General features: G+C 43.7%; 2 protein-coding genes across 3 annotated transcripts in view; one reads left to right on the plus strand and one right to left on the minus strand.

Moving 5' to 3' along the window:
- The window catches only part of LOC144266145 (uncharacterized), a 73,303-nt gene extending 66,009 nt beyond the window's left edge, over positions 1-7,294 (minus strand). For both annotated transcript variants that reach the window (XM_077819375.1, XM_077819376.1), the window contains exon 1: positions 6,801-7,294. The gene's annotated coding sequence lies outside the window, so the exon portion shown is untranslated. The remainder of the gene's footprint in view (positions 1-6,800) is intronic.
- A 484-nt stretch (positions 7,295-7,778) lies between these two features.
- Positions 7,779-26,567, plus strand: part of DYNC1H1 (dynein cytoplasmic 1 heavy chain 1) — a 69,844-nt gene continuing 51,055 nt past the window's right edge. The window contains 13 exon segments of the mRNA XM_077819377.1: positions 7,779-8,037; positions 12,423-12,510; positions 12,627-12,800; positions 13,028-13,283; positions 14,864-15,050; positions 15,253-15,524; positions 15,632-15,859; positions 16,940-18,016; positions 18,701-18,880; positions 21,611-21,760; positions 25,707-25,853; positions 26,037-26,177; positions 26,309-26,485. Of these exon segments, the coding sequence (XP_077675503.1) occupies positions 7,779-8,037; positions 12,423-12,510; positions 12,627-12,800; positions 13,028-13,283; positions 14,864-15,050; positions 15,253-15,524; positions 15,632-15,859; positions 16,940-18,016; positions 18,701-18,880; positions 21,611-21,760; positions 25,707-25,853; positions 26,037-26,177; positions 26,309-26,485 (3,336 nt within the window).

Genomic DNA, 26,567 nt, shown 5'->3' on the forward strand with positions numbered 1-26,567 from the left:
AACTGAATGCTTTTTCATTGTTCTCAGATCCAAGGGTTTGGGTCTGTGGTCACCTATGCAAATTGGTGAGGCTTTTTATCCAACATTTCCCAGGAAAGGGAGGGGTGCAAGTGTTGGGAGGATTGTTCATTGTTCTTAAGATCCAAGGTCTATAGTCACCTAGGCAAATTGGTGAGGCTTTTTACCAAACCTTGTCCAGGAAGTGGGGTGCAAGGTTTTGGGAAGTATTTTGGGGGGAAAGACGCGTCCAAACAGCTCTTCCCCAGTAACCAGTATTAGTTTGGTGGTGGTAGCGGCCAATCCAAGGACAAAGGGTGGAATATTTTGTACCTTGGGGAAGTTTTGACCTAAGCTGGTAAAGATAAGCTTAGGAGGTTTTTCATGCAGGTCCCCACATCTGTACCCTAGAGTTCAGAGTGGGGGAGGAACCTTGACACCCCCTTTCAGGTAGTTGAAAGCAGCTATCAAATCCCCCCTCATTCTTCTCTTCCGCAGACTAAACAATCCCAGTTCCCTCAGCCTCTCCTCATAAGTCATGTGTTCCAGTCCCCTAATCATTTTTGTTGCCCTCCGCTGGAAGTTTTCCAATTTTTCCACATCCTTCTTGTAGTGTGGGGCCCAAAACTGGACACACTACTCCAAATGAGGCCTCACCAATGTCGAATAGAGGGGAAAGATCACGTCCCTCGATCTGTTGGCAATGCCCCTACGCACACATCCCAAAATGCCATTGGTCTTCTTGGCAACAAGGGCACACTGTTGACTCATATCCAGCTTCTCGTCCACTGTAACACCTAGGTCCTTTTCTGCAGAACTGCTGCCGAGCCATTCGGTCCCTAGTCTGTAGCGGTGCATGGGATTCTTCTGTCTTAAGTGCAGGACTCTACACTTGTCCTTGTTGAACCTCATCAGATTTCTTTTGGCCCAATCCTCTAATTTGTCTAGGTCCCTCTGTATCCTGTCCCTACCCTCCAGGTATCTACCTCTCCTCCCAGTTTAGTGTCATCTGCAAACTTGCTGGGGGTGCAATCCATACCATCCTCCAGATCATTTATGAAGATACTGAACAAAACCAGCCCGAGGACCGACCCTTGGGGCACTCCACTTGATAGCGGCTGCCAACTAGACATGGAGCCATTGATCACTACCTATTGAGCCCGACAATCTAGCCAACTTTCTTTCCACCTTATAGTCTATTCATCCAGCTCATACTTCTTTAACTTGCTGGCAAGAATAATGTGGGAGACCGTATCAAAAGCTTTTCTAAAGTTAAGGAACAACACGTTCACCGCTTTCCCCTCATCCACAGGGCCACTGGATGTGAGATTAGCATGCTGAGGGAAGTAGAAGTTAAATAATTTCTGAGTAGATTCAATAAAGACAGAAACTCTTCTTTTTTTGGCTTTTGGGTGGAGAAAAATTTAGTTACTAGTATTTGCTTGTTTAAATCTAATAATTCAAAGCCTAAGTAAGCACATCTGTGCCACTCCAAACACACCTGTTGTGAGTGGTGTTCAGATTCTCATCTTTACAGGTAAATGTTGTATAACATAGTAGAGCCCTGCAGTGAGACTGGGATCCTGCAAGTCCTGCTGCGAGATTTTAAAAAGTCCTATGCAGGGCTCTATAACAGTGCTAGCTATCTTGCCTTCCGGACAGCTGGTTTCAACAACCTACTGCAATTCTTATGTGAGAAAGGCCTTGGCTTCCCTAGGACTTATCTTGAGTTAAGAATCCCCCCTTTTTTTCCAGTGAAGACAAGGCAACTTGAGGGGGTATATTTATAGGAACATCAAGTGTACTTTTATTCAGATTGGGTTTTAGTGGTAGAAGCTCTATCCACGAAATAGCCACACACAGCTCAGGGCTTAGGAAAAGGCTTCTCATTTAACATGGATGCCTATCTCCAGCCTCAAAGAGACTATTCAAAGTGTTTAAAAAGTACAAGTAGAGAAAACTTATGACTTTTTGCCTTTAATACCATTTCCAATCATTCAATTTCTGTCAGCAAAGGACTTCCATTTGGGATTTGTACTGAACAATGTTTACATATCTGCCAATACCTGAATTTCTTATTTCCTATCTTTCGCTCCTGCTTTTTCTTCCTTCCTCCCTGCTTTTTTGTCTCTCTTCCCCTTCTCTTCTGCCCTCAATGTTATAGAATTGAATAATTACATGTCTCTTTGAATGCTTTGAAAACCCTCAGTGAGAAGCTGATACAACAAAAAGTGCCTCTACAGAAGAATTGGACAATAAATGCTTGGAGAAGATGGCTCAAGAGCTATAACTGAACAATGGATGTCAAATTAGAACTAGTAAAATCAACATGTTACACACACCCTTGTTTTCAGCTAAACACATTGAAGGTTAATACAATAATCTGATCCGTGCAGGTGGACTGTTCTGCCTATGTAGAGACCCACTGTCTTTATGGGCAGGAGGAGCAGCAAACCGTGGGACCCAGTCAAGTGGGAGACAGGAGCAGCCCAGGCACCCACAGAATACAGCCAGGTAGAGCAGAGGCAGGGATAAAACCAGAGAGCAGAGCTGGTGTGGGGAGCCCACCAGTAAGGAAGCCCACCAGCAGCCCACCAGTAAGGAAGAAAAGCTATTCTGTTAAAATGTGATGGCAAAACATGACCTGTGAGCCTGGGGCTGGAAAGGAAAAACCAGTGCAAGGAGGTGGACGTGGAGCATGAGATATATGGGGAGATGTGAAGTGAGTCACATCATTTTAAGCATTTAAATAATACTCAGCGATGTTAATATGTAAATAGGGGCTAGGAACATAAATAACAGCATTAGAGCTGGTTAAAAAAAATCAAAAATTTGTAATTTCAATAAAACTTTTCATCAGAATTGTGAATTTTGGCATTTTCATTTTATTATGAAAATTACATCCCGGTTTTCAATCAGCAAAACATGAACTGTACAAAAACACCAAACCCCACCACCATGTATTCCTGAGCCTGCAGCTATATGGTCTGTATCTGAATGTGGCCTTTTCTGGACAAGAACATTTGAGACACTCAATTTTTTTTCTTTTAAATCAGAGCCAGAATTTTTCCAAAACGGTTGAGTAAGCTATTCTTTGACACCAGTCCTGCTTAAAACATAGCAGTATGACAAGACTGCAGCATAAAAATGGCAGAGATGTTAAAACCAATTTAAAATGTCAGTCCCAATTCTCCCAATACAGGATACGACTGACTCATTTAAGTCAACTACAGTTACTTGATCTTGTGCTTATTCTGAAAAGGCTCAACACATGCTACACAACAAAGACTAGACACATCTCAAATCTATCCTGAGAGCTTCCAGAAAACCCGACATTACAACTGTAACTCAGTGTTGATTACTTTACTTGGACTACCTGCATGAGTAAGCTGAGTAAAGTTAGCAGGGGAGAGCACACACAATGCATACCATTTCTTTCCACCACCAGTGGCAGGAAAGGATTTGCTTGATTTTTCAGGCAGGGCTATTTCTTTATGAAGGGGAATTCACATCTAAATTTTTCAAAGCAACAAATGATTTGAAGTGGCTTTAAGACTAATTGTGATGGGAGAAGAAAATTAGATCTGTACTGGCTTTACAAAACTCTTATTTTAAGAGCACAGAATGATACAGGGCTGTATTTTCCTTTGCATAGGAACAACATTGTTATACCCATAGGGCTTAGGACTATTTTCATTATGTTGAAGGAAAAGTACAAGAACTGCCATACTTTGCAACACAACATATTCTTTAGTGATGCAAAAAATAATCCATATCCAAAAAATGATTGGTGCAGAGAGAGGAAAATTTGGCAAAAACTGCAGAAAATTATTCTGATTTCTGCCAGAAAAGCAATTTCTAAAAAAAAGAAATTTATATTTTTAAAACAAAACATTGTGAAGGTATCTCACGGATAATATGAATTTCTGTTTAATTTCAGGGACATCATACAGAAATTCAGCAAAATCTCTTACCTAGTTCTATTGATGCTTTCACTCAAAATATTTCAATTATTTCTGTAATACTATAAGCATGCATAGAGATTTACAGACACAAAAAGGCACATACCCTGCACCCAAGGTATTTAAGGGCTTCCAGAGTATGTCTTAAATACAGAGATGGCACAAGAGAGAACAAGTAAAAGGTCGGGTTAAGAGAGGATCTGAGTATTGCAAAATTATCTGCTGAGTCAGTAAGGAAAGCATATAGATATTTTCATTCTACAACACACTGCCATGGGCAGTAGCTGTTAAATCAATAATTGTTGTCTTGGTCATAGTTTGGATTCCACTCTGCAACTACCAACCACAAAGGAAGCCTTAAAGAGGCACTATCAGCTTAATCATATGTGCAAACAAACATGTACATAGCACACCTTTAATTATTACAAAGGGAAAAAAGTTTTAAAAGCTAATTTACTTAGCACTATTTCTCCTCTGTACTCTCAGCATTTCCCTCAGCTGGAATAATGAAAATAATTTAAGTGTTTTCACTGTCATTCATAGTCACTTTCGGGTTCTTGTAGTGCCAAAGTTTGGGTTTCAGATACTGTATAAGGATGTCATGTTTATAAAAACAGCTGCAGTAAAATAGTATTCTATATTTCACAGTCCCAAAGCACCACCTGTAGTTTCTTAATGCATGTTTATTAAACAAAAAATAGGAGATCAAGAGCTCCATCTAGCCAGTTTCCAGTGTACTGTCGCTCTGATTTAGTTCTCTCCTCTCTGCAGTGCCTTTTGCAGATTAACTTAATATAAGTGCAAGCTAGAATGTTAGTTGCAACAACATTTTATAATAAAAAAAAATATAATTAAACTTTTCTGTTTCTAGTAGGTAGCTGATGTTCCAGTTAATACAGCATTTCACACATTTTTCAAAGCTGAACATCCTTTCAGAAAAATGAGACGGTCCCTACAGCTCCACCATGTGGTGTTAAAGCTTTACACATCTCTATTTATACATCTTCCATCATGACAGGTTTCAGAGTAACAGCCGTGTTAGTCTGTATCTGCAAAAAGAACAGGAGTACTTGTGGCACCTTGGAGACTAACAAATTTATTAGAGCATAAGCTTTCATGGGCTACAGCCCATTTCATCGGATGCATAGAATGGAACATATAGTAAGAAGATATATACATACAGAGAACGAGGAAGTTGCCTTCACACCTTCTTCACCATCCCCTCTCCACTTTGCGAGATGCTTGTGTAGATCTTTGTAACATGAAATGTCCCCTCCTTTGTGTTTTGATAAGCAGTGAACTTAATAATTGTTAGCAATGTTGACATCTGGATTAGCAGCACCCATTATTATGAATGGGGCAGGTCCAACCTCAAAACTATTCTTCTACAAACTCAGGCAGACATTGCTGTATCAGCTACGCTCCCCTCACATTTTAAAGGTTTTCCTCACAACCATGGCAGCTAGAGACTTTTTCAGAAAATAACGTGAGATTCTGGAAAATAAGGCTATGTCTACACTAGAGACCTTATAACCACGTAGCTGTAGCTACGCTCCTGTAAGATCTCTCATGTAGCTGCTCTATGCGGACAGGAGAAGGCTCTTCCATCAACATAATTAAACAACACCCAACGAGCAGCGATAGCCATGTCACTGGGAGAAGCTCTCTGGCCATCATAATGTGCTGAGGAGGATGTTTTTTCACACCCCCGAGCAACATAAGTTTTCCTGACATAAGTGGTAGTGTTGACATGACCTAATTCAGAGATTGCCTGGTGGGGGATATACCACACACTTTGAAAAACTGTCAGTCCATGTGCATGGGGGTTTTTTTTAAGATTAATTTTTTTTTCTATAATATATACTCTAGTTCAAACAGAAATTATTTTTTGGGAAGTTCTATGGTCTGTGTTATACAGGAGATCAGATTAGATAATCAGTGTGGTCCTTTCTGGCTTTACAATCTATGAATTGTTGAATAAAAGAGAATTAACTCTTGAGGTGTTGGACTCATTAAATTGTGCAAAGCCTATATCTAACAAAAGTGTTGTTTATTTAAATGGCCCAGTTAAAAACACAATTAGGACTAATCTGATGAGTGTAAAGTACATGTGGGAGTTCTAAACTGCAGTGTGGGACCAGGATGTGGATCTTACCATCTGATTGACTTGTACGTGCAGACTCCTGTGCTGATACAGATTACTGGAGTGGGGTCCAAGTCAGCCCACATCATGTCATTTAATTTGGTCATTAGCCTAGCTCTTTTCTAATCTAGTGAATATTCAGTATTTGTCATTTTTATATATTCATTTTATAAATTCTATTTTTACTGTCCCCTAATTTGGCTTTTTTTTTTACATACGAAATTTTTTAACTGTTTTTTTTCCCCTCTCTGGAACAATTACATAAAGGGCCGTTCTGCCCTGTTACATCAGCATAAGGGAGAGTGGAATTTAGCCCAACCTGCCATGTGCTGCAATAGGATCAGAAGGGATGTACCTTTTTACCCACATGATACCCCGCTGGAGTCAATGGTCACAAGGTTCGCCCACATGGGCCTGATGGCAGGATACGACTCCCCCCCCCCACTCGTGATTACCCTGGCAACTGCAGGTTACAGCGGCTTGGTTACTACTGTCAAGATCAAATAAAACTATAAACCTTAAAATGTAAACGGCAAGAGTTCCCATTCAAATCAGCAAGAACGGGCAGAGCCACCCAGCCTTACAAGACCCCCCTCCCCCATCAGCTCGGCTGCAAATTCGAGTCTCCGGCCACTATTAGGACCGGCATGAAAAAGGTGGCATTGCACTCGCGTGTTTTTCAGAAACATGCTACTTGCCTTAGGTGAGCAGGCGCACAGGCTGTGGCCAGGAGAGGTCTGCTCCATGCAAGGGGGCAAGGTTCAGAAAGGGCCGCCACGCACAGTCCTGCGAACATCTGCCGTGCGGGCGCGCTTGGGAGTTACCGGGGCTCCTGGCACGTGCTCCCCTTCGCGCACCCCACGGCCCGCGGCTGCCCAGCCATGCCCAGGGAGCCTGGCGCCCGGCCGCGGCTGGGAGGCTCTGTGAACGGAGCTGGTGCAGTGCAGATAGCAATAATAACACACACCGACCGAGACTGCAGTCACCCGGGGGGAGGGGAGGGAAGGGCTGCTTGTCCCGTCCTTTGACTTTTCTGAAGCAGAAACACCGCACTGGCCTGAGCAATGATCCCCTGCCCCTCCCCCGCTGCAGCGTCTGAGGAAACGCTTTCTAACGCAGTCGCGAGACGAACGGCGGAGCCTGGAGCTTCGAGTCATTCCTCCCGCTAGCCGCGCCACCGGCCTTGCCCCCGTCCCGCCCAGTGAACTTCAGCTCCCAGGCTGCCCTTGTGAAGGCCGGATCTGTCCCGGTGCATTATGGAACTTATAGTTTTCCCTCTTGACGTCGCGACGAGCGAGCGGGACGGTAGGAACTACATTCCCCAGCATGCATGTGGTCCGCACCGTCTCGGATCTGCCTGCCCAAGGCAAAGCGGGATTTGTCGCCTTTGTTGGCCGCCTTTCTCGCCAGGGGGGTGACCTCAGTGAATGACAGCTCCAGGATGCTCTGGGTCGCAGAGTCGCCCCGCCCCCGTTCAAATGTGCATGCTGGGATTTGTAGTCATGCTCTTCGGCTCTGTCGCCCATCCGGGCTGTGCGGACTACACTTCCCAGGCCGCCCCGCGGCGGGGGCGGGAGCTGATTACTGGGCGGGGTGGTGGGTGCGGCCGGCTCAGTAGTACTAGGCGGCGGCTCAGCAGCCGAAGCAGGCTCTGAGTTGTGTCTGGCTGTCTCAGTATGTCGGACGCAGGCGGCGGCGGGGGCGGCGAGGAGGGCGGCCTGGACGTGCCGGGCTCGGCGGTGCAGAATGTGGCCGACGTCTCGGTGCTGCAGAAGCACCTGCGCAAGCTGGTGCCGCTGCTGCTGGAGGACGGCGGCGAGGCCCCGGCCGCGCTAGAGGCGGCGATGGAGGAGAAGGGCGCCCTGGAGCAGATGCGCAAGTTCCTCTCCGACCCGCAGGTGCACACCGTGCTGGTGGAGCGCTCCACGCTCAAGGGTGAGAGCCGGGCCGGGCCGGGCGCCGAGCCGCTGCGGTGGGGAGAGCCGGGCGGGGAGGTGGGGGTGGGGGGAGCCTCCCTCCGCTGCAGATGGCAGCTGTCAAGATGGCGGCAGCCGCCGCTTTGTGCGTTGCGGCGACTGTTCTTCCCCCACTTCGTGTGACTGGGCTGGGCGGGCCTCTGGCCTCCCCCCGTATACTCACCACGCTCACACGCAAGGAGTGAGGGGTGGGTCTGTGATCCTCCTATATCCCCACCCCGCCCCCCACATGCACAGTGTGGTGCACCCTGTAACCCCCTATTGGAAGAAGGGAGACCGCCCCATCAACAGTTCCCTAACTGATTTCCCCCCCAGGGGTGGAACTGGCTCTCCCTGTAACCTTCTGTATTGGAACAGAGAGAAGAGATGCTGTAACCCACCCAGCAACACCCTGTCCATTCCCACAGGGAGGGAATGTACCATAGCCTTGGTCCTGAAAGCTAACCCAAAACTTATATAGAGGGGCTATTAACGTGTCTATGCTGTGGGAAGAAAAAATAGCCAGAAACTGGTGCTTCAGTTTTAAATTACGGAGCTTAAGAAATCAACACTGGTCTTTGAAAAAAGACATGTGTGGACACTGCCTTAGAAGAGCTGTGGCTGAAATCAAAGTCAAGATGATAAAACGTTCCCATGAGCTGTGCATTTATTGTTTTGTCAAGTTTCTATCTTGGCTTTGCGGCACTGGAGTGCTTGGAAGCCTTGAACTTGGATCTTCACAACAGCATCTGACTTTATTGCTGTGTTGGGCCACATGTCCCCATTTCTCCCCCCCCCCCCCAAAAAAAAAAAAAAAGAGTCTTTATAAACTAAGATGTAGATGCTGGCTGAAAGGTCTTATGTAAGTAAATATAACAGCCGTTGTACCTTAACATAGACTTCCCTGTTGGTACCTGACTTGAAAAGGTAAGGGCATGATGTTAGGATTTTTCCTTGGTCAATTTGAGAAGTATCAAAGGATCATTTGTTTCTATGTGGCTAGTTCACAGATGCAGGCAGAAGGAATCTCCCAGTAATTTCATTTGAAGGCCTGTACCTGCCACAGTGTTGCAAAGTACTGCAGTGCAGTAAAAACAGTGGGTATGAGCCAGTGCTGTTGAATGGCTTGGATTGTTATTTTATGGCCTAGCCCTAGAGGCAAGAATGCTTAGCAACCGAGATATATTAACACCAGTCACATTCAGTTAAAATGGAATCATTATTTCAAAACCTGGCTGGGTACTTTTCTATGTTAGGTATTTGCATTGTGTTTCTGCCTTCCCCTTTGTACAGCAACTAGTAACATTTTTATGGGTGAATTGCTCCTTGACAGTTAGTTAGGTGATCTGGTATGTCTAGTCCCTGATCAAAGCTGTTTTGCAATAGTTTGGGTGGAGAAGTGGGGTGAGAGTGGGAAGTCAAAGTCCTTAAACACACACACAAAATGAGCCAATTGTGCTCTAACTCCAGTTGCCCCATTTATGAGACAGCTAGTATGTCTACACTGTAATGAAATCTGCAGCACAGTACCAGAGCCCAAGTCATTTGGCTTGGGCTGCTGGACTAAAAATAGCAATGTAAATGTTCATCTCCGGGAGGAAACCTGACTCTGGGACCCATGCCCTGCCCTCTAATGTCTACACTGCAATTTTTAGCCCCGTCAGCCCAAGCCCCACAAGTCTGAATCAGCTGATGGGCACCAGCCACAGCTGCTCAGTGAGTTATTTTATTGCAGTGTAGATGTACCCCTGGTGCACTTGGTCCCCAGTCTACCCTAGCATGTTCAAATATTGCAGGCACAGACTATTTTTACTGTACACATCATCTTACGTCTAAGAGAAAGTGCTCTGAGAACAGTCTGCGAACATTTTGATATTACTCATTCCTTTCTGACAGAAGTGAGCTGTGGCTCACGAAAGCTCATGCTCAAATAAATTGGTTAGTCTCTAAGGTGCCACAAGTACTCCTTTTCATTCCTTTCTGTGATGGATACATTTCCTCACTCCTGACAGGATAATCCTCAAAAAAGAGGATATTGCTCTACCTAAACGTCACCCAACAAATGTGCCTTGGGCCAAATGTCAAAATTGTTTGGCCCTGCTCACCCTACCTCCATCCCCTAAAAAAAACAGATCTCTAACAGGTCTTCAGCAGGATTAGTTTTTCTTCACTAGCAGAAGAATCCCTTTAAGGAGGGTCGGAGGACTCAAATGGCAAGCTGTTCCTCTGGAGCTTTTTTTAATAATTGGAGCTTGATCCGTCTGATCTTTCACTTCAGGCTTGCAACAAGTCATGTTGTGCATGTGGGTGTTTGTGTGCATAAGTATTTTTGTGATAGCATTTGTGTTGTAAACGCCAAAAGTGAAATTTTTTTTGAGTTGGGATAGCATGTTTCTGAAATATATGGAATGTCTGGATCAGAAATAGATTTGATCTTTTGGGGTCTGCAAAGGACTGTTGTTCCCTTCAGGTATGTCTGTACTGTAATTAGACACCTGCGCCTGGCCTGTGCCAGCTGACTGTGGCTAAGGGGCTACTTAGACATTCGGGCTCCAGCCTGTGATGTGGGAGGGTCCCAGAGCTCAGTCTGCCCAAGCCTGTCTGCACCACAATTAACAGCCTCTTCACTCGGGTACAGGGAGCTTCGGTGATTAATTGTAGTGTAGACATACCCTCAGATGCTTTCTTTGTATAGAGGAACCATACAAAGGTGCACCTCTATATGGAGAGAGAAGTTTTGCTAAAATTCTTAAATCTTGTTTTAAACACTTCATCAAAAAGGAATCTGTTCTACACTAATAGCCTAACTTTTAAAATACCACATTCTAGAAAAGGTTTTGTTAATATTTTTAAAACTGATCCGCCTGACTTTTATGGACACTCTTGGTCAGCTTCAGCCGCTAAAAAATAATAGCCTGACCACTTGTATGTTGAATTTTTAAAAAGATTAAAAACATTCTGGAAAAGTGTGCTGGAAATATAGTACTGATAAGCTCACTAGAGCTATGATTCCTGTCAGCATCACCTGGGGTAAGAGAACTTACTTCTGGAAATACGCTGCTGGATTATCAGAGCTTTTACACAGCTAATACGGTGGGAAGGAGGTTGAATACCTTTAAGTGCAATGGGTGGAGTTCTAGTGCTCCTGCTTTGTTACAAAGTTAAGTGTTGACTTTTCTACTCTGACTTGAAAATGTAAAGCACCCAGTGCTGACTACTATCAACTCTCAGGAGAGCCAGACTTCAGATCACAAAGATTCACCAGTTAATCTTATCAGACATAAATTGTGTGCTGTTAAGTGGTTGGTTTCATCTGGACATCAGGGGCATCTACCACAATGGGCTACTACTTGTCCATGGGCTTTAGGTGCTACAGTAATACGAAATAAAACTTTGGTAGTTTATCTTTTGGAGGCATTGGGAGAACAGGAGAGTAATGCTCTTGTTCTTTTTCTAGCTTGGGCGTGTCTTCCTCAGATGGAGACAGCTTTGTGCTGCATTGCAGTGGTTTCACTGCAGAAGTGCCAGCATGCACAGCGATTACATCACCTTGTGACTCACTAGCTAAATTAGGGAAACAATCGTTTTCTCTCTTACATTTTGTACTTTTAATCTCCTTTTTTTTGTTAGTATAATTTGAAGTCTTGGAAAATATCAAGGCTAAGTTATGAAAAGGAATAAAACTGATGATCTTGTGGCATGTTCTTGCGGGTCTTTAAGCATACTGAAATGATAAAACTTTGTGTAGTTTTAAAAAGCCATAACTCAGGCTTTGTATTGTGGGGAAACTCTGCAAATTTATCTCTTGAAATCAGCATGTAAGGAGTTGGCTTATAATTTTGCTTTCGCTACAGCAATTCATACAGGAAGCAGCCTAGAAAAAAGGGGAGCAGTAGTGATCCAGAAGTAACCAATCGCTTGTAATAAAGCCGTAAAAACCTGTCTTGAGGAGTCATGCGTTTCTGGGTTCTAAGTCATGGTTTAGTGCAAATGAAAATATACTTTGATATGTTCTGTCCAATTCTGCTGACAACAAATGAAATCATTGTTGGTATCATTTCAATTTAGTTGCCTTGGAAATGTTGATTAAAAATCAAATACTGATCGTACAATTCTCAAGCTAAGTAACAAGGCTTCACCAGTTTTCATCTTATCTGGTTATTATAGGTAGAATCTCAAACCCCTAAAAATAAAACTTGAGCTGTATGGCGCACAGTACTCTGTGTAAAGTTTCAAACCTAGATGAGAGATGGGTACAAAAGAGCTCCTGCACGAATAGGTGTGAGGTAGATGGGGTGGAGAGGGGTGGGTTCATAGGCTTTCAAGTGTGTGTTAGAGGTTTTTAATATATCACTCTGTTTGCAGAGGATGTGGGTGATGAAGGAGAAGAGGAAAAAGAGTTTATATCCTATAGCATTAATACTGACATTCATTATGGGCTAAAGTCAAACAGGTGAGTGCAGTCTGATATACATGTCCTAATCTTGTGTTATACTAGAGCTACTGTAATTTACTGTATTCTGGAATTAAATGTCTTATGGTTAACTAACTTTTTTCTTTGCTCCGCAGTTTGGCATTCATTAAGCGTACACCAGTGATCGATGCTGACAAACCAGTGTCCTCCCAACTGAGAGTGCTTACTCTTAGTGAAGATTCTCCTTATGAAACATTACATTCTTTCATTAGCAATGCTGTTGCTCCCTTTTTTAAGTCCTATATCAGAGAGTCTGGCAAAGCAGACAGGTAATTCTGTTAAATGCAAATAATAAATTGTCAGTACTAATGAAAAATGGATCAAAAAGATTGTGGAGTGAGGTAAATAGGACTTGAAACAATTTTAATAGGAAAATGATCTTGAAGCTAGGCTATTGCTTATGAGATGTAGTTCAAGTTACATAAAATTACATGCACTTATGTTCATATATGCCTGTTGGTCTCGCTTTTCATTTGGTAATGTTTTTTCCCCCCAGGGATGGTGATAAAATGGCTCCATCAGTTGAGAAGAAAATTGCAGAACTTGAAATGGGACTGCTGCACTTGCAGCAGAATATTGAAATTCCAGAGATCAGTTTGCCAATTCATCCAATTATTACTAATGTTGCCAAGCAATGTTATGAGCATGGAGAAAAGCCAAAGGTTACTGACTTCGGTGACAAGGTTGAGGACCCAACTTTTCTCAACCAGCTACAGTCTGGAGTTAATCGATGGATTAGAGAAATACAGAAGGTAAAATTGCAGAACCAAATATCAGACTACTCGGTAGAAACTCCTGCGTCATTCTTTAAGGGTGTGAAAGCCTCCTCTTTTGCTGCTGGCCCCTTAACCGTGTAGTAAAATCTTACTCCATGCAGGAAACTCTAAACACAGGGCCAGATTCTCAGCCAGCGTAAACTGAGCTACACCAGTGTACAGTTGAGAACCTGGCTGACGTTCTTTGCCTTCAAGTAAATAGTTACTAATAAAACACTGGCTAATTTTGTGTCTTACCATTGAGGTAGTAAAAAATGACTGGTGTAAGTGCCCTTGCTGGCCCAGTGAGGGTGAAGTGCAGATGCCCTGAACTGACATCCCTAATAAATATACTTAGGCATGAATTAATCAGTTTTATGCCCAACCCAGCCACTCTGTAGGCCTCCTCTGGGGTACTTAGTAAGGCCTTCACTTTCCAGCAAGGCCCCTTCTGGCAGTCCCCTCCTTTCTGGGGAAAAGCAGTAGGGCTTCCAGCATCTTTACTCAAGCTGTGTCTGTGCTATGGTGTGTTTCGCTTCTCCTCCCCTTCTGTTACAGGAGTAATGATGCACCACTCTTCCTCCAAAGGAGCCATGACTCCCTTGCTTGAGTTGGCTCACTTCTCTGCGCAATAATATGTATCTTCCAAAGGGGAGTGGGGCTTTTTCAAGTTGTGGTGAAGATAAATTTTGAAGAGGCTACTATACAGTGACACTTAGTTAACTTGAAATATCTGTGTCAAGACTTGAATTTTTACTTCTGGAAATAATTTGTGGATGGATCCTATAATTGAGACAAACATAAGCAAAGCTGGCTGCTCTATCCTTAATGTATTGCAAACTTATACCTTAAGATTTCATAGGATGCATGCATATCACTTGCTCCTACACACACAGGCATAATCTAAATAACGATGAAATATTGGCTTTTTACTTTTTCATGACCAAATTCTCAGTGTTCGTGCATGGGTACACTGAGGCAAAGGATGAGGCCACAGCTTCCTTCTTTCATTTTATTGCCAGCTCCTGCAATCATTGGATTCTGGGACTGATTTAGTACACCCAGCAGGTTCCCAACGAGCATGGCTTATGTTGGGGCTGTAGTCAGTGCCCTTCTGCATAACTCACGGTGACTGAAACCAAATGGAGATTTGTTTTTTAAAGCAACCACAACTCCTATGTCTAAATGAGTTCAGTCTATCCCGGGTAGATACGGGGTCACTTCCACTTGGCGTCAACAACAGCTTTGCACCTTCTCCAGTGTACCTCCCAGAAGCCTAAAGAAATATGTTTGCTCACCTGTGAAAACACTTTAATTTGGCTCTTCTTTTACCCTAGGAATATTTTTTAACTTACACCTTTTGTGTACAGCTACTGCAGGCAACGTTCACTATTACAGTTGTTGGTGAATTGCTTGCAGTGGGCTCGTGTAGACTAGAACTTCCCATTTTGGCATGTTGAACTATTAAAATTGTGTGGAGGCAGTTAATTGTTGTAGGTAGGTTTGCACTTCTATTAATAAACAGTTACACAACAAAAGCATGTCACTTTCTTCAACATTTCATTTATGTCTTTAAGGTGACCAAACTGGATCGAGATCCTGCGTCAGGCACGGCTTTACAGGAAATTAGTTTCTGGCTGAACTTGGAACGTGCCCTGTACCGCATTCAGGAGAAGCGTGAAAGCCCAGAAGTCCTCCTGACACTAGATATCTTGAAACATGGCAAACGTTTTCATGCTACTGTCAGCTTTGACACAGACACAGGTAAGAAATTACAATGTGCTGTAGCTTCATGAGCAGTTTCTGTGGAAGTTTAGCTCTTGTGATATAGTTACACAAGTTAAACATCAATATCACAATCAAAAAGCTTCACCTTGTATGAAGTGAAAACTATTGTCTTTAAACTGGCCAGATGGAATTGACACAATGAGGTCAATTAAATTTAACTCTCTTGTATTGTATTTAGGTCTAAAACAGGCACTGGAAACTGTAAATGACTACAATCCACTGATGAAAGACTTTCCTTTGAATGACTTGTTGTCTGCTACTGAACTGGACAAAATAAGACAGGCACTTGTGGCAATATTCACCCACCTGAGAAAAATCAGAAATACGAAGTACCCCATTCAAAGGGCACTGCGTCTAGTGGAAGCCATTTCAAGAGACCTGAGTTCTCAGCTACTGAAAGTATTGGGAACCAGAAAACTGATGCATGTTGCCTATGAAGAGTTTGAAAAGGTAGGTCTAGGATGTCAAATATGGTAATAGCTAACGTAACACACTGAATGCAACTATGAGAGCATGTCGTTTGAGAGTCAAACAAGTTTACGTTCTTAAATTTTCAGGTTATGGTTGCATGTTTTGAAGTCTTCCAAACTTGGGATGATGAATATGAGAAATTACAAGTGTTGCTGAGAGATATTGTGAAGAGAAAGAGAGAAGAGAATCTGAAGATGGTGTGGCGTATCAATCCTGCCCACAGGAAACTGCAGGCTCGTCTTGATCAAATGAGGAAGTTCAGGCGCCAGCATGAGCAGCTGAGAGCAGTGATTGTGAGAGTCTTAAGACCTCAGGTAGTGTTCCACTCCTTTCTAATTGGGGTAACTGCCTATACATCTGGTAAAGATATAGTAGTTTCCCATCTCTTGATGAAAGCCTACATGTAGACACAAGCCAGTCATGTTAAAATGTATTAACTCACGAAAAGCAAAATTACTTGTGTTCCCCTGCAAACAGCCGACTAAAGGAACCACAGGTGCAAAACATAACCAATAGAATTTGGGTAGAACTCTTAAAAGCTTTCTAAATCCACCATGGAAAGGAATATACAATCACTCTCATAGCTGTGAGCTCCTCTGATGGATCTGAAGCAAGTTAAACAGTTACTTCAAAGTTTTGATATCTGTGACATAGCGGTAAAGACCCATTTTCAGCTACATTAGAAATGTACCAGTACCAATTCAATCTGTAACTGATCACTTTTGTATTCATGCGAACAGCAATGTTTTTTCTCTGTATAATCTCTCTTCAAAAGGAAAAAGAATCTGGGGATTTATTTTCAGGCCTTGAGGGCATGTTTTTAAATTGTCTTTAGTTTTCCAAAAGGAGCAGTCCTATTCAATTATTCAGTGTTTATACCCTGACAATAGTGAAAGATATGTAATCATTTTTCAGTTTGCTTACAGACATTAATGAGAAGAATGGTATTACATTCTTCCACGTTTTCTTAATAATAAGGCTAAAGTGTCCATACTTAAATCCATGAATAAAAGCACTCTAATGCTGGCCTGTTTTTCCATGTGATTGGAAAAAATGGATCCTGCATGCAATAACTTGCTTTAAGTTTGGATCGCTTGATTTTGAATGTGGCAAATAACTACAGCACAAGTTTGAAGTGGAGAATCTCTCATTATTGCTAAACAGCGTGCAGCAGAAGATATACTCTCCTCGTCTCATTTGCAGATTAATACCCAACAGAAACCAAATTAGCACCCTTAGGTTCCAAAGGGTTTAGTCAACTGTAAGTACAGTGCAAAAAAGTAATTGCATGTGTCTTTTACAGTGTGTACGTAAAATGCTTCACTCTGAACATGTGTGTGACAAAGAAACGGTTAGATCAGTGAGTCTTTACTAAACTCTGTGACTTTATGCAGGTCACTGCTGTTGCCCAGCAGAATCAAGGAGATGTACCTGAACCCCAGGATATGAAGGTAGCAGAAGTCCTTTTTGATGCTGCGGACGCTAATGCTATTGAAGAAGTGAATCTTGCTTATGAGAATGTTAAAGAAGTAGATGGCTTAGATGTTTCCAAAGAAGGTACAGAAGCCTGGGAGGCAGCAATGAAACGGTATGATGAAAGAATTGATAGGGTTGAAACAAGAATAACTGCTCGTCTACGAGACCAGCTTGGCACAGCAAAGAATGCAAATGAAATGTTTCGGATCTTCTCCAGATTCAATGCTTTGTTTGTCAGACCTCACATTCGGGGTGCTATTCGTGAATATCAAACACAATTGATCCAGCGTGTAAAAGATGATATTGAGTCTCTTCATGACAAATTCAAGGTACAATACCCACAAAGTCAGGCTTGCAAAATGAGTCATGTTCGCGACTTGCCTCCTGTGTCTGGGTCTATAATCTGGGCCAAACAGATTGATCGACAGCTCACAGCCTACATGAAGCGTGTTGAAGATGTGCTTGGCAAAGGTTGGGAGAATCATGTGGAAGGCCAGAAGCTGAAGCAGGATGGAGACAGCTTCCGTATGAAGCTCAACACTCAAGAAATATTTGACGATTGGGCAAGGAAGGTTCAGCAGCGCAACCTTGGTGTGTGTGGCCGTATCTTCACTATTGAAAGCACTCGTGTTAGAGGCCGAACTGGAAATGTCCTCAAACTAAAGGTCAACTTTCTCCCAGAAATAATTACACTCTCAAAAGAAGTCCGCAACCTTAAGTGGTTTGGATTTCGTGTTCCACTTGCAATTGTCAACAAAGCTCACCAAGCAAACCAGCTCTATCCTTTTGCTATTTCTCTGATTGAAAGTGTCCGTACATATGAACGGACCTGTGAGAAGGTGGAAGAGCGTAACACTATTTCTCTGCTGGTAGCTGGCCTAAAGAAGGAAGTGCAGGCTTTGATTGGAGAAGGTATTGCCCTGGTGTGGGAGTCATACAAACTTGACCCCTATGTACAACGCCTAGCAGAGACTGTCTTCAGCTTCCAAGAAAAGGTTTGTTCTACTGATTATGTTCTTTTTTCCAAGGGAGACTCTGCACATATCGGTGGCAGTTGAGTTTATCAGCAACAAAATATTTTAGTTTTGGATTGTATACTATTCAGGACAACAGGTGTCTTCCTCTTGGAAAATAATCTTACTGTATGCAACTATTGCTTAGATTCCACAATGTCTTATAGGACTGAAGAAGTCGCTGAATAGAAAAACAATTGAAAAGATGTATGCTCTCAGATTATTACCTGGTAATGTGGCAAATGTTCTCTTTAGGGGGTGGTAGAGAAACCATATCTTATTAAAAATGCTAATTTCGTGAAGTAGCTACTGAACCTTTTTAGTTAGTGATTATAACATGAACACGCGTTGTATTAATGCTTTATATTCTAGTATAGCATCAGCTACCTTTTAAAAACCTGCATGCATGTTTCTCAGTATCTCCCTTTTAGATTAAGGGAATTAGCCAAATTTTTGTGCTAATTTAGTCAAATTCTGACTTCTCCATTATCGGGCAAGTTCCCAGAATCTTCAGTAAGTTTCAGTGAATGAAAATGTAATGACTCTCCCCCCTCTCCCCCTTGCAAGAATGGATGTAGCTCTTTTTGTGAGAGAGGGATGTTTTATCACTTCCCTCAGCATGGCAGACTGCTATCAGCAAAGTACTAAAATTAAATGTTCCCTTAGGTGGATGATCTGCTCATTATTGAAGAAAAAATAGACCTGGAAGTTCGATCCTTGGAAACCTGCATGTATGATCATAAGACTTTTTCAGAAATCTTGAACAGAGTTCAAAAAGCTGTGGATGACTTGAATCTTCATTCATATTCCAATCTGCCTATCTGGGTCAATAAGTTGGATATGGAGGTAGGTCTTTCACTCAAAGTGAACGTAGCCTTCAAAGGTGTTAGGTGGCAGAGTAATTTGTCACTAACAACGTGGTCTACCACTTTCAAGTGACCTAGAGTGAGAATTTCCAATCTATTTGCCAGTTGCTTGAATATCTCTACCAAATGCCATTTAGGACATCTGGCAGGCTCTTAGGCAGACAGATAAAAGTGCTTTGCTCCCAATGACTGGAATTAATGGATTCCAGGGGAGACTTGCTAGCCTTTTAGCTGACAGGATAATAGCTAAAGGCTTAATAGATGGTTGAATATGCGTTGACCTGAATTTAATGGGTTAGTTTAATGGCTCGCCACTGATCGCATCCGACCAGAATATTTATAGATTCTTCTCCAATTCAGACTACAGAGTTCAAGAACTCAATGAGCTCTATAACAGGAGAGGATTCTCGGGGTGCTTGACAAGAAATAGTACACTGAGGACAATACCAAATTGATAAAACCTTTCTTGAAATGCAATGAAACTTATAACTGCAAAACAGTAAAAGAATTCCAAAACTCCTGGTGGTAACATTTCTATTATAAGTACTTTAACCTAACATACTCTCACCCCTCCTTGAGGACACAGTAATAGGAGGTGAAGGACCATCCTCACTCCTGGCATGTCCGATTACGCGATGGTGCTGGCTTCCCCCATGGTTAGGAATGTTGAGTAGTTATACTATACTGCACAAGCTGACCTGATAACGTGATCGTCTGTATAGTATAGGAGAACTGAATGAAATGAATCAAAGGAAGAGTTTTAGAATAGAGTTGACCAGTGATGAGCTGCCAAAATCTTAACAACCGGTTCCCTATAAAAAGTTCTGATTTAAGGGATGTGCCCCAGTATGTATTTTTTGTACCAACAGGGTTATCATACGTCCGTATTTTCCCAGCTGGCGATTTAAGAACCAAAAAGCCTGACCTGCCTGGGAAAATACGGATGTATGTTAACCCTGCCTAAATTTCTTGTTTAAAAAGATGGGCCTGAACTAGAAATGAGCTCCGTTTCACATGTGTGGGTCACCACCACTCCCTGGGGGTGTGCTAGGGTGACCAGAAGTCCCGATTTTATAGGGAGAATCCCGATTTTGGGGTCTTTTTCTTATATAGGCTCCTATTACCCCCCACCCATCCTGATTTTTTCACACTTGCTGTCTGGTCACCCTAGGGTGTGCACATGTGTGGGTCCCAGCTGCTCCATGCCCCCCTCGCTGAAGCAGGTGTGCAGGGTTACTGCCCTGGGAACTGCAGGGCACCAGTGGACATGGGGCCAGCTGCAGACAGGGGCGTGGGGCAGGGCTAGCTGGGGGCAGGGGGTGCGGGGCTGGCTGCGGGCGGGGCAGGGGGTGCGGGGGTGGCTGGAGACAGGGGCTGGCTGTGGGCAGGGTGGTGGGTACTCATGGGGAGAGCGGCTCGGAGCAGCCCAAGCAGCAGGACGCAGCCCGCCAGGCAGCAGTGGGAGCCCCAGGGCCAGGGGTCGGGGGAGCAGCAGCAGTAACAGGGCTTGTGCTCAGGGCCAGGCGGCAGCCCACGTGGCTCCCGCAGCACAGTACCCCCAGCGGCCAGAAGAGGAATTACATCACTTCCCGGCCGGAGCCCATCAAAGCCTCAGCACCGCCCGCAGGGAAGCGGGTTAACAACCAATTCTAAAATAGCTTGAAAATTTAACAGCTGGTTCACGTGAACCGGCTCCAGCTCACCACTGGAGTCGACTCCCAAAGAGCTCTTTTACAAGGTATTTTATAGGATCCTAACCTATGTAATTTAGACCCAACCTACTATACCCAAATCTTATTTCCGAACCCTAAGAATTTTATTGGTACCCTTCTCCTATAGGTTAGTGGATTATGACACTTATTTTCTAAATATATTAAGGATTATCTCGTTCCCAAAACTGCCAACCTAGGCTGTCTTGATGTCCTCCAAGTTGTGGTGTACCCTGCAGTTACCAACCAGTTGTAGAAGCCGGATAAATCTGTGATGTGATGTGGATAGTTCCTCCCTTTGGTTCCCCAAAATTCAGGGACCATTCTTATCTTTGCCAAAGGTTGCCAACTTCTATGCTGACATATTTATACCTGATTATACTTTTTGCTATGTAGCAGATCTTACCGGATCTTACAGACCGGTAGGCTTCTTGCATTTCAGCAAAACTTATTATTAGGAAACACATGCCTCAACATATCCTAAATTCCAAGGAATTAATACTGATAAAATAAAATGGATTAATTTCAGAAAAAGAAACCTATTAATTGATACTGCCGCCTGGATTAATAAAATATAATAGCTAGCAAAATAATCCTGTGCCCTACATATGGCAGGGCAAGGACAGGTTCTCCAATGTGCGTGAACATCAACACCTTAATACGGACAATAATAATCCTAATGCTAAGGTGAAGTCTCTTACTTAGGATAACGTGGCAGTAAATCTGACATTTAGATCCCCTCCTAAAACATGGATTTTTTTAAATATTCTAAACAGTAGTCTAGCATGTTGACTTAAACTTCCTTTGCTTTAAAAGTGTTCGTTTAATTTTAAAAAAAACCCACTCCTGTTCTAAAGTGTAAGGCTGAATTTCCATCCTTTAAGAGTCCTGCTGTATCTGAAAGTTTCAGGGATTTCTTGACAATGCGGGAATCTTTTGGAGAGAACACATGATATAAGCGTCTTTGTATCTGTTTTCATTATGGCTTCTTCCTCCTTTAGATTGAACGAATACTAGGAGTTCGTCTACAGGCTGGGCTGAGAACTTGGACCCAAGTTCTTCTTGGACAAGCTGATGATAAAGCAGAAGTTGACATGGATACAGATGCACCTCAAGTCAGTCACAAGCCTGGTGGGGAGCCAAAGATCAAAGTAAGTTACGTTTGACTGTTACTCATTATGCTTTTTGCTAAAATAAGACCGTCCAGAACCTTGAGTAGAAATAAAAATACTCTGATAGTACATACTGCTATATAATGTAAGTTCTTCAAGTCATGGTCCTGATTTGTATTCCTCTGGGGGTTATATGCACGTGCCATGCGTGAGAAGCTGGAGATTTTGAAAGTAGTAGTGTCTCTTGGTCCACACATACGCCCTTGCTTCGCTGAAGTCAAGGGAACCTTTGGTAGTGAGGCAGTCCCCTTTCTACATTAGACTTTTGTCCGTCAGGCCATGTTCTCGCCCATTTCCCAATGGCTCTTGCGGATCCCCCAGTTCTGAGGGCACCACCATTCGAACTGGGCTTTGATTTTTTGGCATTGGAGGACTTGGCTGGAGTGCAGGATCTGCCCCTCCCATGACTACCCTAAGATTCCGCAGACTCAATGGCAGTACCCTCCCTTTCCCCAGCAATGGAACCGTTGGTACCCTGCTCTTTGGGGCCCTCCATAGCAATGGATCTGTCTGGTTGGCTATCCTGGGCATTGTGGTGTCAGTATCTGCCTTTGTAACCTTCCCACTACGCTCGAGAGGAGTTCCCCCACCTCACATCTTCGACGGTTATAGAGTAGGTATTCTGAACTAGTGTTGGAAGATGCTCCTCTTAGTCCAACTCTGACAGTACTGCTGGAATCAGAGCAGTTCCCTTTGTCATCTCCAGATGATGTAGTGTCTTCATCTCCCTCTTTGTGCCCAGATGACTACCATCAGTTCCAAGAGCAGGCAGTGACAGAGCAGGCCCGGCAGAAATGCTGGCGCTCTCCCCCAGCAGATAATGAGGGCAAGTGACTGGACATTTTGTGTCAGAAGGTATTCTTTTCTGCCAGCCTCCAATTTCACATCTCACTTCACATCTCACTTCGCTCAGTATGGCTTCAGGAATCTTCAGGTGGAGGGAGTCATGGCTGCATTCATCAGGTTTCCCAAGGGAAGTAAAGAACACCATAGAGGACTTCCCGTTCAATGGGTCTCATTTCTTGAGTCAGAAGACAGATGATTCCCTACACTCCCTCAAAGACTCCAGAATCGCTCTGCGGTCGCTGGGTATCTATGCACCAGCAACCAAGTGCAAGTCTTACTCTGCCTAGAAGTGGACTCTCTCTCCTGCAAAGGGGAGTGATAGAACCTGTTCCTATGACCTATCAGGGTGCAGGGTTCTAGTCCACCTATTTTCTAGTCCCCAAGAGGGGCATGTGGAGGCGATCTTAAACCTCAGTCATCTCAACCACTTCATATGCAAGCCAAAGTTTCATATGGCCACCCTAGCAACCATCGTTCCTTTGTTAGAAAGAGGCATGTGGTTTACAGCTCTCGATATGCAGGATGCTTGCTTCCACATGGATATCCATCCTACCCACAGACTTTTCCTGAGATTCAAGGTTCTACATTTTGGACTTGCCACTGCTTGACAAGTCTTCACCAAAGTTTTCTCGGGAGCGGTGGACCACTGCCAAGGGGTCCTTATATTCCCTTGATTATTTGATTGTGCTGCTAGCAGCCAAAGGGGAGGGGCATTCCTTGACCTCCATGCTGTTTACATTCCACTCCTCCCTGGTGGTGAGTGTAAACATCAGAAAATCAGTTGGATCCCACACAGTTCCTAGAATTCATTGGGGCCTGTATCAATGCCATATTAGCATGTGCCCACCTCTCAGAGCCCTACAAGAGCTGATTTCCACTGCAATTTCCAGTCCTTCAGTTCTGGCCAGGGTTATTTGTACCTACGTTACTGCCTTAGCTTGTCTCCACTTTCGTTGCCTACAGCTGTGCCTCCAGAGGATCTATTCTCCCATGAACTACATCACGGACTTTCTACTGATAGTTCCCCAAGAGCTTCTCTCCTCCCTCTAGTGGTGGAATGATTCAGGTCAGGTCTGAACCGGAACATCATTCTTTCCGTCCTTCAAGCATGACAATGATCATAGATATGTTACTTGTCGGATTGGGTGCCCACATGGGTGAGCACATGACTCAGGAGTCTTGGACTGCTCAGGAATCCTGGATGCCCATCAACGTCCTAGAACTTTGGGCGATGCGGAGAGCATGTCGCACATTTCTCACATTTAATTCATTCCTGTCATGTTCTCCTCATGTCAGACAACACTATCCCTGTTTACTAAATCAACAAACAAGGGGGCATGAGGTCACCTATGTTTTGTACGGAGGCAGTTCATCTTTGGGATTGGTGCGTTGCTCACAAGATCCTGTTGTCAGTAGCATACCTTCCCGGAACTCAAGCTAAGTGCCAACTCTCTCAGCAGGAAATTCATGATGGATCACAAATGGGAGCACCACAACACCGTGGTCACCAACATTTTTAACTGCTCTGGGATTCTGACCAGGGACCTCTTCATCTCCCACACCAACAGCAAATGCACCTAATATTCCTATGGGAGACTGGGGGGGGCTCAGTGACCTTTCCCAAGGTGATGCCCTGGTCCTATGTAGGTTGGACCAGATCAATTATGCCTTTCCTCTCTAGAGCTTCTGCCACATGTCCTACACAAGATCTAATAGGAAAGAATGACAGTCACTCTGATTACCCTGTTGTGGCCTTGCCAGTTCTGGTTTCCTTTCTTCTCCACATGTCAGCATATCCCCCTGCTTCAGTGGCCAGCTTTTCCAGAACTCCTCAAACGACACTGCTGCAGGACCCAGCATCCCAATCCAGAGACTCTTCACATCCGAGCTTGTTTTTTGGATGGGTATCTTCACTAGAGCAGGAATGTTCATCAGCAGTACAAGATATCCTCTTGAATAGCAGAGAAGAGTCCACAATGCAGTCCTATAGGGACAAGTGGAAGTGTTTTACCTCATGGACCCAACAAGAGGGGTCTTGCTCCTGAAAATGTGGACATCTGTCTTCTCTCCCTGAAGACATCAGGCCTCACGCTCAATTCCATCAAGGTGCACGTAACCACTGTCCGTGCCTTTCACCCTCCTGTGGAGGGGCATTCTCTTTACTCACCCTTGACTACCAGATTTTGGAAGGACCTCCAATAGATTTATTCTCCCCTTCAATCCATTGCTTCCCCAATGGGACCTCAGCCTTGTCCTCACGGTGTTGATGAAATTGTCCTTTGAACCTCTGGCCGCCACCTCCTTCTCTCTCCTCTCCATGAAGGTCACTTTCCTGGTAGCTATTACTTCTGGGTTGGAGAAGTGAGGGTCATGGTGACGGACCCCTCCCCCTTTACTATGTTCTATAAGGACAGTGTTTCCCTATGCTTGCACCCCAAGTTTCTGACAAAGATTGTATCCCATTTTCATCTCAACCAGCCCATACACTTACCTGCTTTCTTTCTGAATCCTCACGCCTCCGTGGGGGAACTGTGCCGTCACTCCCTTAACGTCTGCTGCGCCCTGGCTTTCTGCCTTCAGAGGATGAGATGATTCAGGAAGTCTCCCTAGACATTTTATCACGATAGCAGAAAGAATTAAAGGGCAAGTGATCTCCGATCAGCAGATTTCTAAGTCGGTTTTGGGGTGCATTACACTATCAGTTACCGGGGTTGTCCCCACCCCACCCCATGAGAGCGCAAGCATCAACTACAACTGCGCTTCACAATGTATCAGTTGTGGACATATGTAGGACGGTCAAGTGGACTTCGGTATGTACCTTCTCTTCCCATTACATCTTGGCGCAAGACTCTGCGACCGATGCCTCGCTTGGCACGGCAGTGCTCTCCACTCCATGGTTCCATCATCTTCCTCGCACCCTGCTTGTTGTTAACCCTCAGTGGAATACAATAGGGACTATCACTCGAAGAAGAGGTTGCAGCCTTTGTCTAAAATGTATTTTGTGTTTATCTTTAGCTGGCCCAGCAGGTTCTTATTTAGCAAAATTGAAACTGCATGTGGTGTCTTTCTATGCCTGTAGAATGTTGTACATGAACTGAGGATAACCAACCAGGTGATCTATTTGAATCCACCAATTGAAGAATGCAGATATAAGCTCTATCAAGAAATGTTTTCCTGGAAAATGGTAATACTATCGCTACCCAGAATTCAAAGTCAAAGATACCAGGTAAGCATAATAAATGTATTTATAAATCTAATAAGATGGCTCTACCTAGAACTGTTGCATTGCAGTTGTATACAGATCATGTAATCTTCAATGGTTATGAAGGAGCAATTTTTGAAAATGAGAACTGGCCATGTATTGTGAACCTGGTATATGCAACTTGTATTTAATTGTGGGTCTTGTCAGGTGGGTGTACACTACGAGTTGTCTGAGGAAGAGAAGTTCTATCGGAACGCCTTAACACGGATGCCTGACGGTCCTGTAGCGCTGGAGGAGTCTTATTCGGCTGTTATGGGCATTGTGACAGAGGTCGAACAGTATGTTAAGGTAGGATATGAATTCTAATTTTCAGTTTGCAATTGTAGAATAACGCATTTGTTGGATTTAGAAGAGCTTTTCTATATCTTTAATCAAAGGTAACTCCCATCAATGTACTTATGTAATGTACTTATTAATAGGTATGGCTGCAGTACCAGTGCTTATGGGATATGCAAGCTGAAAACATATACAACCGTCTTGGAGAAGATTTAAATAAGTGGCAAGCCCTCTTGGTTCAGATAAGGAAGGCTAGAGGAACCTTTGACAATGCAGAAACCAGGAAGGAATTTGGACCTGTTATCATAGACTATGGGAAGGTAAGAACTTGAAACTTTCACGCATCTTGTAAAAGTAACCTGCAGAAATAAACTTCAGAATGGGCTTATAGAGGATAAAACT

Source organism: Eretmochelys imbricata, chromosome 6 (genome assembly GCF_965152235.1).
Source record: "Eretmochelys imbricata isolate rEreImb1 chromosome 6, rEreImb1.hap1, whole genome shotgun sequence".
In the NCBI taxonomy this organism is placed as follows: Eukaryota; Metazoa; Chordata; order Testudines; family Cheloniidae; genus Eretmochelys; species Eretmochelys imbricata.